Genomic DNA, 15,993 nt, shown 5'->3' on the forward strand with positions numbered 1-15,993 from the left:
CAATTGCAAAATAAATATTCTGCTAAACACAGCCCAATATATTACTATCTTATATAATTTTAATTAAATAAATTTTGTGTGTTATATGTATAGAAATTTTATTATATATTTAAGAGTTGATTTAATTATTAAAAAATTTGATTTAATAATAATACAATTATTACTTATAATTAATATATCTATTTACTTTCCTAGCTGTTAAAGATTATAAAAATATTGAAAGATTAATCATTCCCAAACATTATCATAATTAATAACTTTTTTAACTATTTTACAAACAATAAATTTTATAGTAATAAATAAATTTGTTTATATATACAGGGTGTCTCGCAATTTTTTGTTAAGTGATTTTATATAAATAAAGCGGACTAAATTGAGTCGGAAAGTCCTGTACCATATTACAATTTTCGCAAGATATTAAATATTAAAAATCGCTAAATATAGGTTTTTAATAATTTTTTACTCAAATACTCTCAACTTTACAGAAAAAACAGCAAGAGATGCAAAAATTGCTTATTTTCTTCTCATAAAGTTCTGAGAATTTTTTCAGAATTTTTTAATACCATATTTTCTCATGTTGGCAAAAATAATTGCCTATAAGAAAATGCGCAGTACTAAAAAATTAATAAAAAATTCTTAGAGCTCTATGAGAAGAAAATAAACAATTTTTGTCTCTTGCTATTTTTTTGTAAAATTGATAGTATTTGAGTAAAAAATTATTGAAGATCCAATATCCCAGTCGATTCGACATTGGTTTGATGCTTTTGACGTCGATTTCATTATCATTTCTGACTGGGATTCGACAATTTTTAGTAATTAATATTTCGTTAATCAATTTTTGTGAAAATGATAAAATGATAGAGGATTTTTCGACTCAATTTAGTCCGTTCTATCTACACAAAAGCGCTTGACAAAAAATTGCGGGACAGTCTGTATAATCCAAATATTGAAATTTATTAATATCTTAAAAATATATCTGTAATATTTCTAATCTAAGATCTATCGATAATGTATTTACCTTATCAAAAATTTATGTTTTAAATTATTATAATTCAACAATACGAAACAAATTTAGGACAATAAGCATTTTATGATATATATGATATATATATCATAATATACGTATACGTATTACATCGCGTTTTTATATTTTACAATTTTGCAATTTTAATATTTTAACAATTTTAAATGGTTATAAGAAAATATATAACATTTTGTAGTTATTTAAATTTTAAAATGAAATAAAAGAACATTGTCATCTTACAAATTAATCTGTTTACAGTATTTGTTAAAAAGCAATTGTGTATAAGTTGTACAGTAGACATCACTATATCATGATTTCATTTGCATGATAAGTAAATGTCATAAATAAATGTAAACAACTGCACTTTATCGTATATGTTACAATTATTTATTTTCTGTTACATGCGGTATTGCTGCATCCATTTGCTTATATAATGTCGTCTTAAAAAAATGCCAAATAAATGTCTCTTATATGATCGATTTCTTATATTTATCACAAAGTTATTATCTCATAAAATTTTATTTTTATTTTTCGCATTTCATGATTTATTTTATCAATTGCTGTGCCCTTTTTACATGAACAATTATTCTAATTTGTATTACCATTCTGAGCTTTATTATTGCAATAATTAAATCAATAATCTCCAATCAATTAATCTCCAAAACAAAAAATGAATAACTTGTTTCATCGTTTATCTTAATTAATTTAATTATTTGAAATGGCACTATATATAACGTATGTATAAAATCGCAAAAAGATTCAATAGAAATATCTGCAGTATCAAAAAAGATTTAACTTAACAAAGAGAGGTAAATGGCAGTCTGAAAATCATATAAATATAATAAAATATTCTTTTTGTAAGTAGTCAAAAATAATCATTGCCAAATATATAAACAGTTTTCTGTTATTGACAATTGACCAGTTGACTTTCATTTTTCTGATTGCTATCTCATCTGGCAATAATCCAAAATTTGTATCGCAATAAAATGGAACAGATGTTATACATTTGGCTGATTTACATAATAATGCTATTTGGTATTAGCTGCTGATTATTATTATCTTTCTCATTTATTAGCGGGGTAGAGGTGGTGGTGTCGGTATAATTGGGCCGAATTGCGAAGTTTGCCTTGTTTGTTGTTGCTCCTGTTGCTGTTGCTGATTCCGACGAACTTCGTGTGCCAGTAACTTCTGACGCTTTTCTTCCATCAAGCGCTCACGGTGCTTGTGAATATAATCATATACATTTGGAAGACCCATAATCACACAGGCTGACAGTGCTGATCTACATATATTCATGTCTGTCGCTTCGTACCTATGTTTACAGTTGTAGGAATTAATATAAGTATTGTAAATATAATATATGCTTGAAAAATGAAATTTGTAAACTTGTTACTAAGGTAAGAGTTTTATACAAAATTTATTAAATCGCTGCTACTAAAATATGCAATTATTTTTTTGACTCTATATTAATCTTTTACATAAATTTTATAAAATTTAATAATAAAAGATTCATGCAATGGAATAATTACCATTCGTTTGTTTTCTCGTCGTAACATTCCACCTGGTATGTTGTAGTAACACCATTAAAACCACCGATAGCAAAAATCATATCGTCAATAACTTCGATGGCGAAATTGCTACGTGGATTATACATATCAGGAATATGGCTCCAGCTGTTTGTAGAAGGTTTATATTTTTCCCCACTGCACATCCTCGATATTCCGTTAAATCCTCCTTTATGAAAAAAATTATTAGCTTTCTCATAATTAATAAAAATAACAATGTAAAATGATATTGCAATGAGAAAAACAATTATAAGAGAAGTGAATAATTATGAAATAAATTAAGCTATCTATCTATATATATATATATATATATATATATATATATATATATATATATATACATATGTATTAAAATAGTTTTGCATGAAAAAGAATATTTTGAAATTAATTTTTTTATGTGTAAATGAGTTTATATATAAGTAACGCAAATGTAATGAAATTTCTCTTGTAACAAGTACATGTTTTAATACCAATAACATAAACACAGCCGTGATAAGATATGCACGACACACCACTCCTTCGTGACCTCATTGCTGTTATCATTGTCCACTGATTGGTGCTTGGATCATACACTTCGGCCGTATTCATACAATCATGTCCATCAAAACCGCCCGTAATATATATCTTATCTGTAGCGCATAAAAAATTTATCAATAAGTTTTATAATATTTTTTTATATGATATAATAGAAATAATGATTTTTCAAGTATTCAAACTTTAAAAAATTTATTACATATTTATATCTTTTCAATAAATAATTTTATTATAATGTGTATTCTTTTTCCTTTTTTTTTTAATATACATATATTCCAAAATTATTCGTACATACATTTATTTTGTTTTTATGCACAGAAATGAGATTTTTTCATGTTATTAAAAAATTCAAAAAGTTTACAAGATACCTTTTAAATTATAAAATATTTTAAAAATCTATCCCGTATAAAATAGAGATATTAATGCAGTTATAAACAGTGCTTTTTAGATAACTAAAATAAACATATCAGAACAGATTATAAAAAATAAAATAATACCATTTAATGTTGTTGCACTAGCGTCAGATCTCTGCACGTTCATTGACGCAATAAGGGACCATTGATTTGTCTTGTAATTATAGCGTTCTGCCGTTTTTTGCCGGTGGTATCCATCATATCCTCCCATTGCGTAAACCAGATTGTTTAAAACTGCCACGCTGACATAACATCTGCGACAATGAAAAGATTCTGATGCGAGCTTTCATTGCTAACGACATTATCAAGGAACGACATTATCTAGTCACTAAATTTTAGTTCATATTTATATAATGTTTGCGTACAATTTTATTTATGTTTTTATTTAATTTTCTTTTGTCTATTGTATACGTATTCTATTAGTGTAACTATACTTGTATATGTATAATTTAAAAATAATTTGAAAATATATATCTATTTAAAGGCAGCTGTAAACGCATATTTTGTATTTTAATACTGTTTCTTTGATTGTTTTTATCATAAATAAATCAATAATAAGATTAAAATTATCCAAATCACAGGAATAGTGACTAGCCCCTTTGAAATATATTTGACCTTCTAGCGTTCATGGGAGCAACCTCTCGCCACACCTTGGTCACCGCATTAAAGCAACGGCAGCTATTGAAATAATCGACGCCATCAAATCCTCCGATAACGTAGATATCAAAGCCAACTACCGCAAGTCCGTGATAAGCTCGCGCACCAGTCGGATCTGTTTCCTCGATCTAAAAAACTCAAGATTTTACACAAATAAATTGTTAAAATTTTATTGAAATAAAGTAGAAATATTCTTTAATTTTAATACAGCGTACCAGAATAATGCGAAGCTATTAATTAATTCTTTTTTTAAGGATTAGATTAAAGATTCCCAAAATATAAATAAGGCAATATAAATAATTAATTAATTTTCCTCGTCTTTTCACGTTTGTTAAAACTAGATAGATCGCAAATGTTTGCTGCTTTAAAAATTGTGTTACAATCGCGACACATGTTTAGGAAGCTCCAAACTGAATAAACAACAATTATTATATTCATTTCTATATTTTTTAATTTTTACATCTTACTTTTCTTTATCTTGTTGCATTACAAATGACAACAAGAACAAAAATCTAATCTAGCTATATCAATATTTACAGTTTATTAAAATTACGTTGAAAAAACTGTAAAGTTTCTAATACTACCGGAATCCATCGATCTGCTCTTGTATCATACGTTTCGATATAATTTGTTGGAGAGCCACCACTCCATCCACCAATGGCAAACAGAATCTCATGTGGGACTCTGGGTCGTGCAATTTCCGGTGTTGGTACTTCTCCATCTTTCTGAGTAATCATCTCTAAATCATATAAAAACTTCAGAGTTTCGATGATAATGGGTCTGCATGCATCATTGCCTACGACATAAGGATGATCCTTGACATTCTCCAGAAAAAACTGCGTGTCTAAGAGACCGAGTCTGATATTCTTCATTAGATCGACGATATAATCTTTTCTAGATTCTGGATCGTGATTTATCCATCTCAGAACTAATTCCCAAACTGTTTGTTCGCTTTTAACATTTAATTCGTCAGCGCCGACTAACGGTTTCAGTTCCTCAATAGGTAAATGTAAAATTTCTTCGCTTCTTTGTGACACCTGAAAGTAAGAGAAATTAGATTATGAAGAAATGATATACGTAAATTATTATACTAGCCGCACCTCGACAAAATGTCCTACAATAAAACGGTAAGCATCATTTTCTAGCTTCTTGCAAAAATGTTGACGGGCGAATCTCATCACTCCGATACAATTTTCCGGTGCTAAATTATCTCTTAGATAGTCACAGCATAAATCGAGTACACCTACAATGCTTAGATAATCCGCCGTGGTCAATAATTCACACACGTTTTCACGATTCACATCAATGGATCGTAAATATGCATATTCCAGCAAGAGATTCATTATTGGACTTGTCACACCTGGCAGAAGGACATCAGTTTTTTCACGAGAATGCAATGTAGTTGTAAATAATGTCCTGTAAAATTAATTTACTAATAAAGATTGTGACAGTAAATGTATATAGTTATTGTATAATATTAATAATTTTATTACACAAAAATGTAATAACAAATCTGAGTAACAAATTATTAAAATGTTATCGTTTTTTTATTATTTTTATAGAGTAATTATTTTTTTATTATTAATCAATTATTTTGTATATAAATTCGAATAATTTAATATAAAATTCAGAAGCAATAAAATTAAACCTGATTAAAATTAAACCTGAAATAAGTACTGCATGCTGAAAGTATAGCTCGATGAATTGGAAAGACACCACCATCTTCTAATCTTAATATTGCATCGCAAAGCAGATTATTCTGTCGGAAATCATAAAGCGATTGCATTGCTTGTGTGCTCATACAACGGCCACCACTTTCGGCTATCAAACGTTGGTTATTTATATTATATTTTTCGTTTTTTTTGTTACTGGTTGTAGGCTCTGCATCCATATCAAAATTTGAATAATTGAAGGGTTTAGCTCCCGCAAAAATAGCGATATGATTTATCACAACATTTAAATAGTTTAATTAAATTAATTGATTTCTTCAAGAACCTACAAAAAAACAGCTATTAAATATTAAACATAAGGTGTATTACAATATTGCGAAAGATATAAAAAGTCCAGAAATATTATAATTAAAATTAAATTATCTTACTGATTTGAATTATCTTATCTTACTAATTTGAAATTTCATGCTAATGTTGGAAGTAAAATAATATAGAAAGATACATTACTCAATGAATTATTAATAAATTACTAAATTGGTTAAATATACAAGTACAATATTATAAATATAAATACATTTAAACTACTTCAAAATTTGTCTATACTAAAATGCTTTTTCAAAAACTTTATCCTATATTTATTAATTTAGCTTGCATACTTACCCAGTAAGAATGTTTCCTAAAAATTTAGAGCAATCGCGCAGGAGGTTAACAAATTGTATTAATCGTGATGCAGGTTTAGTGACAATAGTTTAAAACTTGATAATTTTTTGATTTGGAATAAAAACGTGGTTACAACAAAGTCTTGTTTGATCAATTGCTGAGAACAATTAGCAATGGTTGAAAGGTACTGCCGTGTGTGTTCATATGTGCTGAGAATTTGGAATGTGTCAAAATTTTGACACGTGGGCGGGGGAGGATTGAAGACCAATTCGTAGACTGAAGAAATGCAGAAGAGTGTGAAGGGGGAACGAGATTGGTGAGGGAATTGTAAGAGAAATACAAACTATTTTTAATGATTTTAAAAGCGAATAAATATCGCGCTGGCAGTGACATGTGGTCTTACATGTCCGCCAATCAATCAAAGACTGCTGCTTGACAAAAGAGATCCTTCTATTCCTGTTTCATAGCGAGCTTGTGCAAGTATAAATTGTGTTAACTCATTTTAAGGATACAAATCGATAGAAATTATAAAAATTTAAAGCATGTCAGTCTTAATGTATCGATTAAATCAAGCAGTTATAATAAAACAATAGAAAAAAGAGAATTAAAACACATTTTACAAATTTCATTATAAGCGTCTATGTCCAGTATATCAAATATATATATAATACCGTATTTAAATTTATAATCATTTCTTTGTCTCAATTACTTCAATTGTGGAATTATAGATATACACTTTTCTAGCAAGTTTCTAACTTTAATCCAGCTCCAACTTTACGTTCTTAACGTAAGAACATACTTCAATTAAGCTACCTAGGTTGAGACTTACAATGACCTAGTAATGGATATCGGAATTTTAATACTGGCAGGCTACTATATGTCAATATTAATTCAATATTATCGTAATATTGGAACGTAATATTGGATATATCTGATTCAGTATTGATCGTCAACCTTATATCTATATTAGAAATTCGGTATTGCTTTAATATTAAATATATGCTAACACAATATCAATTAACAATGTAGAACCAGTATGACTTTCAACAATACTATCCCAGATAAGACAGAAAATAAAAAAATAATTTTTTTTTAATCTCTGAATTATGAAATCTTTTCCATCCCTTTCCATTTCTGATTCAGAAATATTAAAAGTTCCAAAAGATTTTCATTTTTGTATTCTAGGTCCAATTCTAGGTCCATATTCTGTACATAACAATTGTCGGTGTCGATAACTAACGATAACCAATGACAAGGGCTATCCTAGGAAAAAAGCGCGATTCTCGTTGGGTGTTGCTTACTTAATGATACAAATAACTCTACAGAATATGGGCCCTGAACTTTTTCGCAAGTAGAAAAGGAAATTTTTTTAATTTATATGAATAGATAATATGTCAATTAACATTTTATTTACTTTTATAATATTTCGGAACCCAGTTTTGAGGGCTTACCTTCAAAACATCATTTTATTGTCATTTTATTAAAACATAATAATTATTACATAATATTACGTCTTTTTATGTTGTGTTCTATCTTGTATAGTTTATATTTACAGAAAATAAAACTCTGTTTCATATGATAAGTATTAGTACAGTACTCATAGTTCGCGGCAAGATTCGCTACTAGTACTGTATTAATATAAAACTATATATATACATATTCGATATATCAAATAATTACTGTAAAATAGTATTATTAATACCTGATGAATATTCGACAAATAGAATTGCCAATATTACACTGGTATCATTCATTGGGTGTTTTATTGTCGACAGCAGACCAACATGCTGTCTTTTTTCTGATGTTTATAAATCCCACCTAAGAACTCATTCATTTTACGCGTTGTCTTGTGATATATTTATGTACACCCAATCAGAAATGATAACACAATCGACATCGAATCGATGTCGTTCGATGTCGAATCGACGTCGATTCGATGTCGATTCCATTATCATTTCTGACTGGGCATATCATTCCCATATTTTATAAAAGTGACACAATTCAAAGAATAAGTTTCCTAGAAGAAAGGAATTATTATTTTTCAACTTGATAGAAAGTTATTGAGTAATTAAATAATATATTCTTAACATAATTAAATATCATTTCTTGTATTATGTTCATTTCATAATCCTTAAAACCATCCTTTTTAGTAATGTTTTAATGCTTTTTTATGAAATTAATTAATTAAGTTAATTTACTTTTGACAGGGTATAATGTTTATCCAACTTACTCATTGTAATAACTCAAAAATCATCTTTTTTGTTGTGTCTTTTTAGGTAAGGGAGCGATATGTATATGCATTTGTCATTAATTAAATTAATTATAAGAAAAAAATTTATTTAAATAGATATTATCTTCCTTTTTTACATATATTACACTAAAAATATATATACACGTCACGTGCTAGATTTGTCAACTGCAGTAACATCAAATATTATCCAGATTTGAGACGTCAAGTACGTGTTGCAGATTACAAGTACACGTATTTATGATTACCTTAACATTGTCATAGTCCTTTCTTTCGTCAACATAGTCATCCTCCTCAACTCCTTCATCGTTTTTCAATTTTCTTTTTCTCTCCTCCCAACTCTCGAATATACTCTTGTGCTTCAACGCATTCTCGTACTTACAACCCGATCGTCTGCAGTTGTGGACCAAGCAGGCACTATTATCTGGCATTAATTGTCTGCTAATCGGCAATATAGATCCGACAGAGTATGATGGAGTAACAAAATTACTTCTCGAAATACTATCGAAGAATATGTTCCATTTACTAGTAAAGGATTCATATCCTTTTGTGGTATGATTTTTCGATTGCATCGTTCTTGACATGACATCCTCCCTCTTCGATACCTCATTTGGTTGTTCATCAAATAATCGGAACGTCCATGTGACTACAGCGAAAGTCGCCGCGTTTGTCGGAAACGCTCGAAGAATCGTCGAATTTAAACCTCGATACAAACAGCTATATCCTTCAGCACGTATAGACTTCTTAAGACAATCCAAAGCCCCCGAGTAACGATTACTACTTTCCGCTTGTATACGCGACTTGATAACATCGATAGGATAAGAAATCACCCAAGAAGCTGTACCAGCAAGTCCTCCGGCCAACATCATGTGAAACGTCGAGATCGATTGCTTGGAGGATGTTTTGGTTAGCATTTCGTAGGTCACGAAGTACACACCATAACTCGGTCCTTCCCTAAGGAATGTAATACCTAGACCCTTAAAGACGCCACGATAACCATCCTGCTTATAGATGTTCCTCAAGCACTGCATTGGTCCTTGAAAATTACCTTGACCCGTGGATTGCAATTGCAGACGTGTTTTTGCTAACTCTATTGGGCTTGAAACAGGAGTTTGAGCAAATCCGGCAGATGCACCAGCCAAGAAATACGATGACAATCGATCAGGTTCAAACAAGTTCCGCTGAGTATATCCATAAACACCGAAGACGATGGCGTTTACCACAGCTACCCCTGCGATTGGCGAAGTCATTCCTTTATAAAGACCAGTCACCTACACAAAAATATATAAATAACAATATTAATAGGTTTTACCTACAAATGTGAAAACGATTAAACTTTAAATCCAATTTGATGTAATAAATTACCGATTCTTTCGCGAGTATGGTTCGCAAACAATCCCAGGTGCCTCGATATTTTGGATTGCAGCAATCTTGAGTCTGCATGTGGACCTTGACCGTATCCAAAGGATATCCCACCATAATACCGGCACATCCTGAAGTTTATAAGATAAATTTTATTATGTGATATGTTTCCCAGCAAGCATATCTAAAAAATGTCTTTAGATAGAGTAATTCAAGTTATATGTATATGCCGTATTTACATATCAAAAACTTAATTTATCAAGTATTATTTACTGTTTAAGATAAATAAAATACATTAATCAATAACATTTTTATACTGTTACTATTATAAAAAAGATTGGAAATTCAAATAATACATCCCATAGGGATGGGAGTACAGCTATTCATGAATGAAATGTATTACTCATAAAAAATTACAAATAATATTTATAAATAAGATGTAAAATGATACAATAACTTATAAAATGTGTTTTTACAAAGTTTTATTTGAAAATAAGAATAATAAATATACATATACATATATAAAATAATAGATAATACCTTATTCTAAAATTTGTTGCATATATTACAAATGTTAAGATATAAGATATTAAGATATTACTAACAATTTAAATTACTAACAATTTAAATTAATGCAATAATTTGCATTTATTATTAAACTTTTTACTAAGGTAATTCAGCCAGGAACAATACGCAACACGACGGAATCTATATTTCTCATAAGTTAAATACTTGGATACAGCAAAAATCTCTCACTTCTTTTTTTCTGATTTCTATATATGTGGCGTAAATATTGATTGCATTCAGCAGAGAAAGCAGTTTTGCAATTGTAAAATTCTTCAATATGATTGGTCTTGCCCTTAGTTCCTCATGGGATCTAAATATAAACCAATGAAATATTCAAGAATTTTACAACAGTTGCAAAGCTGCTTTCTATGCTGCTGAACGCAGCCATTGGCTTTATCCTATCTTTCAGAGATGTCTAAGAGAAATTTTTATGACATCTTTATAACGTCTTTTACGCACTAATTGTCTGGATTGCTATATATTTTGTATTTATTAAAACTTGCCTGATGCAATAAAATGATTGAATGATTTGACAACAGATTCTTTTAAAGATATAATTTGTCGTTCTAACGTTATAAGTTAAAATATAAACTGATATAGCAGAATTATTAAATTGCGTCAGTTTGATAAAACAGGAAATTATAAAATTTTCTAAATGTGTTAGTCTTGATCTGTGATAACCAAGTCATATGATAATATAATTGTTTCTTATTATTGATTATTTTAACTCAATTCAAATTATACAGGATGTTCCACAGGAAAATGTTGAAACTAATCAGCTGTAATTCTCAAACCCTATATAGAAAACAAATAACTTTAACTTCCATTAACATAATTGAATCTTTTTATTTAAACAACTTAAATATCATATGAAAAGAATGATGAATTTCCAGTACTAATTGCATATTTATCAAGCGAATGACAAATTTTAAAAAAACAGTAAATAATTCTAATATAAATTAAATCAAAAATAATATAAATTATATCAAACTTAAAGAAAAACATAATTAAAGTTTAAAAAAATATACTTAAATCAGTAATTTTATTTGTATATACATAAAACTTTACCTCCCAAACATCCAGCAAGGAAATCAAGCGGGTAAGCCATCTTTGCCCTGTACTATCTGCAATAATCTTCCACTTGTAATATTGTCTGCTTCTATACGGCTCGTCTTCAAATCTCGTTCCTTTTAAATATGCATCGAAAATTGTATAAGTTGTAGATCGGTTAATTATAGAGGCCAATAAATTCGAATCCATGAAAGACTGATATAACTGATTCCTTTAAATTAAACTTTAAACAAAATAATATCCACTTGTTCCTGAAACAATTAGTCAACAATAAAAAATTTTAAACGAACTAAAGTCTATTTTATATTATAGAAATATTATAATTAATAATATAAACATTATTAATTATTACATTTAACATTATTTTATAATTTATTTTAAATATTATAAAATATTATTTATTTTTAAGTGTTTTAAATATTATCAAATGGTTTGTAAAAGTAAAATTATCGCAATATTTTTAATTAATTTAATAGAGTTAGATATTTTTTATTCCTTTTTACTTTATATATATTTTTTTCTAACACCGATTTAAACTAAGTATGTTAAATTTGTTTTAAATTTGTTATAAATTTGTTATGTTTAAATTTGTTATAAATTAATGTATCCATATATTTTGTTATATACATATTGCATGATTACTATTATATAAGGAACGGTTCACACTACTCTTAGTTTTCATGTTTATGTTTCAATTTTCGCCTCCTAGAAGCTGCCTTTACGCTTCTGCCATTCTTTTTTCATATTCAACTTATACTCTGATTTTTATTTTCCGAGGTTGCATTATTGTAATATATATATATATATATATATGAATATTATTAAAGCAAAAATTATTCATATATATATATATATATATATATATATATATACGCTTTGCTTTAATTCTCAGAGGTGTCAAAAGATCTATGGGTTATCGCCGTGTTGTGATCCATTGCTAATGTCAACGTTTCGTAAACAGCAAAGTTCAGAAACGTTGACATTGGCAATGGATTACGACACAGCAATAGCTCGCAAATCTTTTAGCACCAAAAGGAAATACCCGCGAAAGATTCAAAAGTATTAATAATTTGTTTTAAAACACTGTTTCATCCAAAGTTATACATAGTTTTTGTCAAAACTTCACTTATCAGACGATGTCAAATAAATTCTAAAGCATCACTTTTTCGTTTGTTTCTTACCAAAAATCACATGTACGTAACGTTTAAACAAAAATAATCGTTCTGCATGCTTCCTTTGTCGAATCTTCTTTCTTACTGAAATCGATACTTCTTCTTGGTGCACAGATAATGCTTGCATTATCAAACCACTACATATCTACACAAATGGTCATTGTAACAGTGTACTAAATATTGTTGAAAAATATGTTAGTAACATTTATACATTCGCAATAAACTACCATCGTTGATCATGTGAAGCATGGGTCAAGCATTCCACGATAAGACTGATTGAGTCTCAGTATTGCTCAGAATACATTTATTTCGTTTTATATTGGCATCATTTGCAAATGTCTATGTGATTATTACAATCAATAACATGATACTGAAAATAAGACGAGTTATTTTGGTCATTACAAAGATAAAACATGAAAGACCAAAATGCATAAATAATATGAATGATCTAAGATGGCAATTATAGTATTGAGATCTCTCAAAATTCATACAATAAAGTTAAATATTTTTTTATTTAATTAAAAAGGTGTGACATAAAAATATAAAAATATAAAATACATCTTGAAAACTAACGTGGTTATAATTTTGAAAACATATAAAAAGAAGAGCATAAAAAACCACAGCACAAGTTATAGTTTGTGATATTTAATTATTATTACATTAATTAAAACATTAAATGTTTCGGTCACAATCTGGCCATCTTCAGAAATTCAGTAATATTCTTAAAAAAAGTTACATATAGTTACATATAGTTGACAATCGGTTGTAATTAAATAAACGTGTTCTTTTCTATGTGAAGATGCTTCATACGAAATGTTACAACGCTAATTGTCATATCACGAAAAGTGTAGAACAAGAATTTCCAGATTCTAATTTAAAATAAATTTGTACATCATTAATATCTTCTAGTCGGAATATAAAGAAATAAAATCGTTACCTGTTTTAGCACAAAAAATTAAACGAATCTCAAGTACTTCTTTTACACAATTAGAATTTTGTCATGACATTATGTGTTGTTATTTGTCATATCATGTATTTTGCCACTATTTATTATATATATATGAGTTAACAGTTTAGAAAATTTTAGAATTATTTATTAAAAGAAAGAGAGATCCTTCTTAAGAAGAGGAAGATAAACATCAGGCAAACTTTCCGTGTCACTTTGCTTATTGATACCTCTTGTTCGTCTTTTTATATGTATCATTTCCGAAAGAATTTCCGAAAGAATTTCCGAAAAAATTTATCTTATTTTTCTGTTAGTTTTATTCGATACATGAAGAATTTATTATTAAATATTTACTTTTTCGTTAAATAATAAACAAGGCTTATCTCAATGAAACTTGAAGACATCCAAATTCTAAAATTTCTTTTTACAACGACAGGCATGATTTAGTAATAAATTTTCTACTAAATAGTTTTCAATTCAAGAGTGATAAATTCATAGTGGAACCAATAGATAGTATTTATTAGTTTAACCGAAACGTCGTTATCTCATATTAGGCATTTATTTCATAATAGGGAACTTTCCTCTACTAATTGTATACCTACAAGAGCTATAAAAGTGGCTTTCCCAACAGTCTAAAGATTAAAGTATATTGTTTGAAATGCAATATTTGGAACCAGAATTTATCTGATTTTCAATACTTATCTTATTTTCAGCTGCTATTAGTGATATCAATCGAAAAATTTTGTTATGAAGTAATTATAGTCATATATCAAATATTGAGATTTAGATATATTGTATCATATAAAATTCTTGTGAAATCTAACAAGACATCGTGCACATGCATATGTATGTGATTCAAAGCTTTAATTATACATACAGTTCAAATAATTAAATAAACATTTAATTTAATTTTTGTAAACTAATTATTGAAACAAATTATTATATCTGCGCTTTTTTCACAAAAATAATTCTATTAACTTAATTGACCCAAAGTTACTAATAATGATGGTTTTTCACAAAACTTGGATTGTAATTTCTATTGTTGTAAACAATCAAATAAACAAATAGTAATTTTTAAATATCTTATTTTTTTATTACAGATTACTTTTTATATTTAAATCAATTATACGCATAGGATTATGCAAAAATTAATTTTTTTTAGTATATGAAATTATGTTAACAATGTAAATTATTATTGTTAATTGTATCTATTATAAAATAATAACTAAATAATTAATTGTTTCTTTATTCTAAATTATAATTCTTTAATTACATTTTTTAAATAACTTTAGAAATAAACTTAATTGTTATATTATGTCTAATAAACATGAATCTTAACTGTTATAAACAAATTGATTAACAATAAGATCTTTTACTTTCATATAATAACTCATCATGAGTGACATCTTTTACGCTTGCAAGGTGACGTGTGCTAACATTCTTGCACGCATGACGTGTTAACGTGTGAGAACAATATGAGCTCTCACGAATATTATAGTTATATGACTATGAATACATGGTTAATAAGATAACCTTAAGTCTATACTTATTTCAAATAAGATATGTTTCTAAAACACAATAAGACAGTCCGAAAGATCGTTTTTGTCATGTGACAAGTCACATATACACAAATTTTACTGACATGATTTCACGAAGATCACAAGCAATATATCGGCAATATATCATCTTATTTATTATAGCAATATATCAAATAAGATAACTTTATGTGATTATGAAATATTTAATAAGATAACTTTGAGCTTACACTTATTAACCATTAAAGACCGCTTGTCGATTTTTTGACCAAAAAAAGTAAGTTAATTTGATCACTCTGGGATCAAAATTGACCAATGGTCGCAAAATTGACCACTCCCCTCCTCTGCCTAAACGACCAACCCAGAGTGAAAATTTTTGGCAAGTAGGCTCCTTAAGGGCGTAGTAGCTCGCCATTAAAAAGATTTTAAATTTTGAGAAAAAAAATTTATTTTGATTCTTAATGGATTAAGGCAAAAATCATGTATATAGATTTTGATCAAGCTTTGCTTATTCTCCAACTTTAATCTAAAGAGTGTCTTAAAACAAAACTTATTAACGGTCTTCAAAA

The 15,993-nt window shown here is 28.0% G+C and overlaps 2 protein-coding genes across 3 annotated transcripts; both read right to left on the reverse strand.

Annotated features, from left to right (window-relative positions):
* Positions 1 to 1,388: 1,388 nt before the first annotated feature.
* Positions 1,389 to 8,699, reverse strand: klhl10 (kelch-like protein 10). Its single transcript, XM_011061837.2, has 8 exons — positions 5,858 to 8,699; positions 5,294 to 5,609; positions 4,778 to 5,230; positions 4,152 to 4,321; positions 3,621 to 3,790; positions 3,060 to 3,218; positions 2,554 to 2,758; positions 1,389 to 2,336 (listed from the first exon to the last, which is right to left on the reverse strand). The coding sequence occupies exons 1-8, from the start codon at positions 6,082 to 6,084 to the stop codon at positions 2,096 to 2,098; spliced, it is 1,941 nt and encodes a 646-aa protein (XP_011060139.1). The 5' UTR covers positions 6,085 to 8,699; the 3' UTR covers positions 1,389 to 2,095.
* A 135-nt stretch (positions 8,700 to 8,834) lies between these two features.
* On the reverse strand, positions 8,835 to 13,245 carry LOC105149429 (mitochondrial basic amino acids transporter). 2 transcript variants are annotated; one of them, XM_011061836.2, is made up of 4 exons: positions 12,953 to 13,245; positions 11,769 to 12,022; positions 10,137 to 10,264; positions 8,835 to 10,042 (listed from the first exon to the last, which is right to left on the reverse strand). In XM_011061836.2, exons 2-4 carry the CDS (start codon positions 11,806 to 11,808, stop codon positions 8,951 to 8,953), a joined length of 1,260 nt encoding a protein of 419 aa, XP_011060138.1. In that variant the 5' UTR covers positions 11,809 to 12,022; positions 12,953 to 13,245; the 3' UTR covers positions 8,835 to 8,950. The 2 variants fall into 2 exon arrangements, with proteins under 2 accessions (XP_011060138.1, XP_087260513.1); XM_087404387.1 differs by lacking the exon at positions 12,953 to 13,245 and adding an exon at positions 12,414 to 12,565.
* Positions 13,246 to 15,993: the final 2,748 nt, after the last annotated feature.

Source organism: Acromyrmex echinatior, chromosome 3, assembly GCF_024713525.1.
Source record: "Acromyrmex echinatior isolate Ae372 chromosome 3, ASM2471352v2, whole genome shotgun sequence".
Lineage (NCBI taxonomy): Eukaryota > Metazoa > Arthropoda > Insecta > Hymenoptera > Formicidae > Acromyrmex > Acromyrmex echinatior.

Bases quoted from the DNA above. Each gene is read 5' to 3' on its own strand.
- klhl10 (XM_011061837.2), bottom strand. From the start codon at position 6,084: ATGGATGCAGAGCCTACAACCAGTAACAAAAAAAACGAAAAATATAAT. The intron at 5,610-5,857 runs GTTTAATTTTAA...TTAATTTTACAG, and splicing joins GCATGCAGTACTTATTTCAG to GACATTATTTACAACTACAT. The intron at 2,337-2,553 runs GTAATTATTCCA...CTGTAAACATAG, and splicing joins GACGAGAAAACAAACGAATG to GTACGAAGCGACAGACATGA.
- LOC105149429 (XM_011061836.2), bottom strand. From the start codon at position 11,808: ATGGCTTACCCGCTTGATTTCCTTGCTGGATGTTTGGGAG. The intron at 10,265-11,768 runs GTAAAGTTTTAT...TATAAACTTCAG, and splicing joins CCTTGCTGGATGTTTGGGAG to GATGTGCCGGTATTATGGTG. The intron at 10,043-10,136 runs GTAATTTATTAC...ATTTTTGTGTAG, and splicing joins CCATACTCGCGAAAGAATCG to GTGACTGGTCTTTATAAAGG.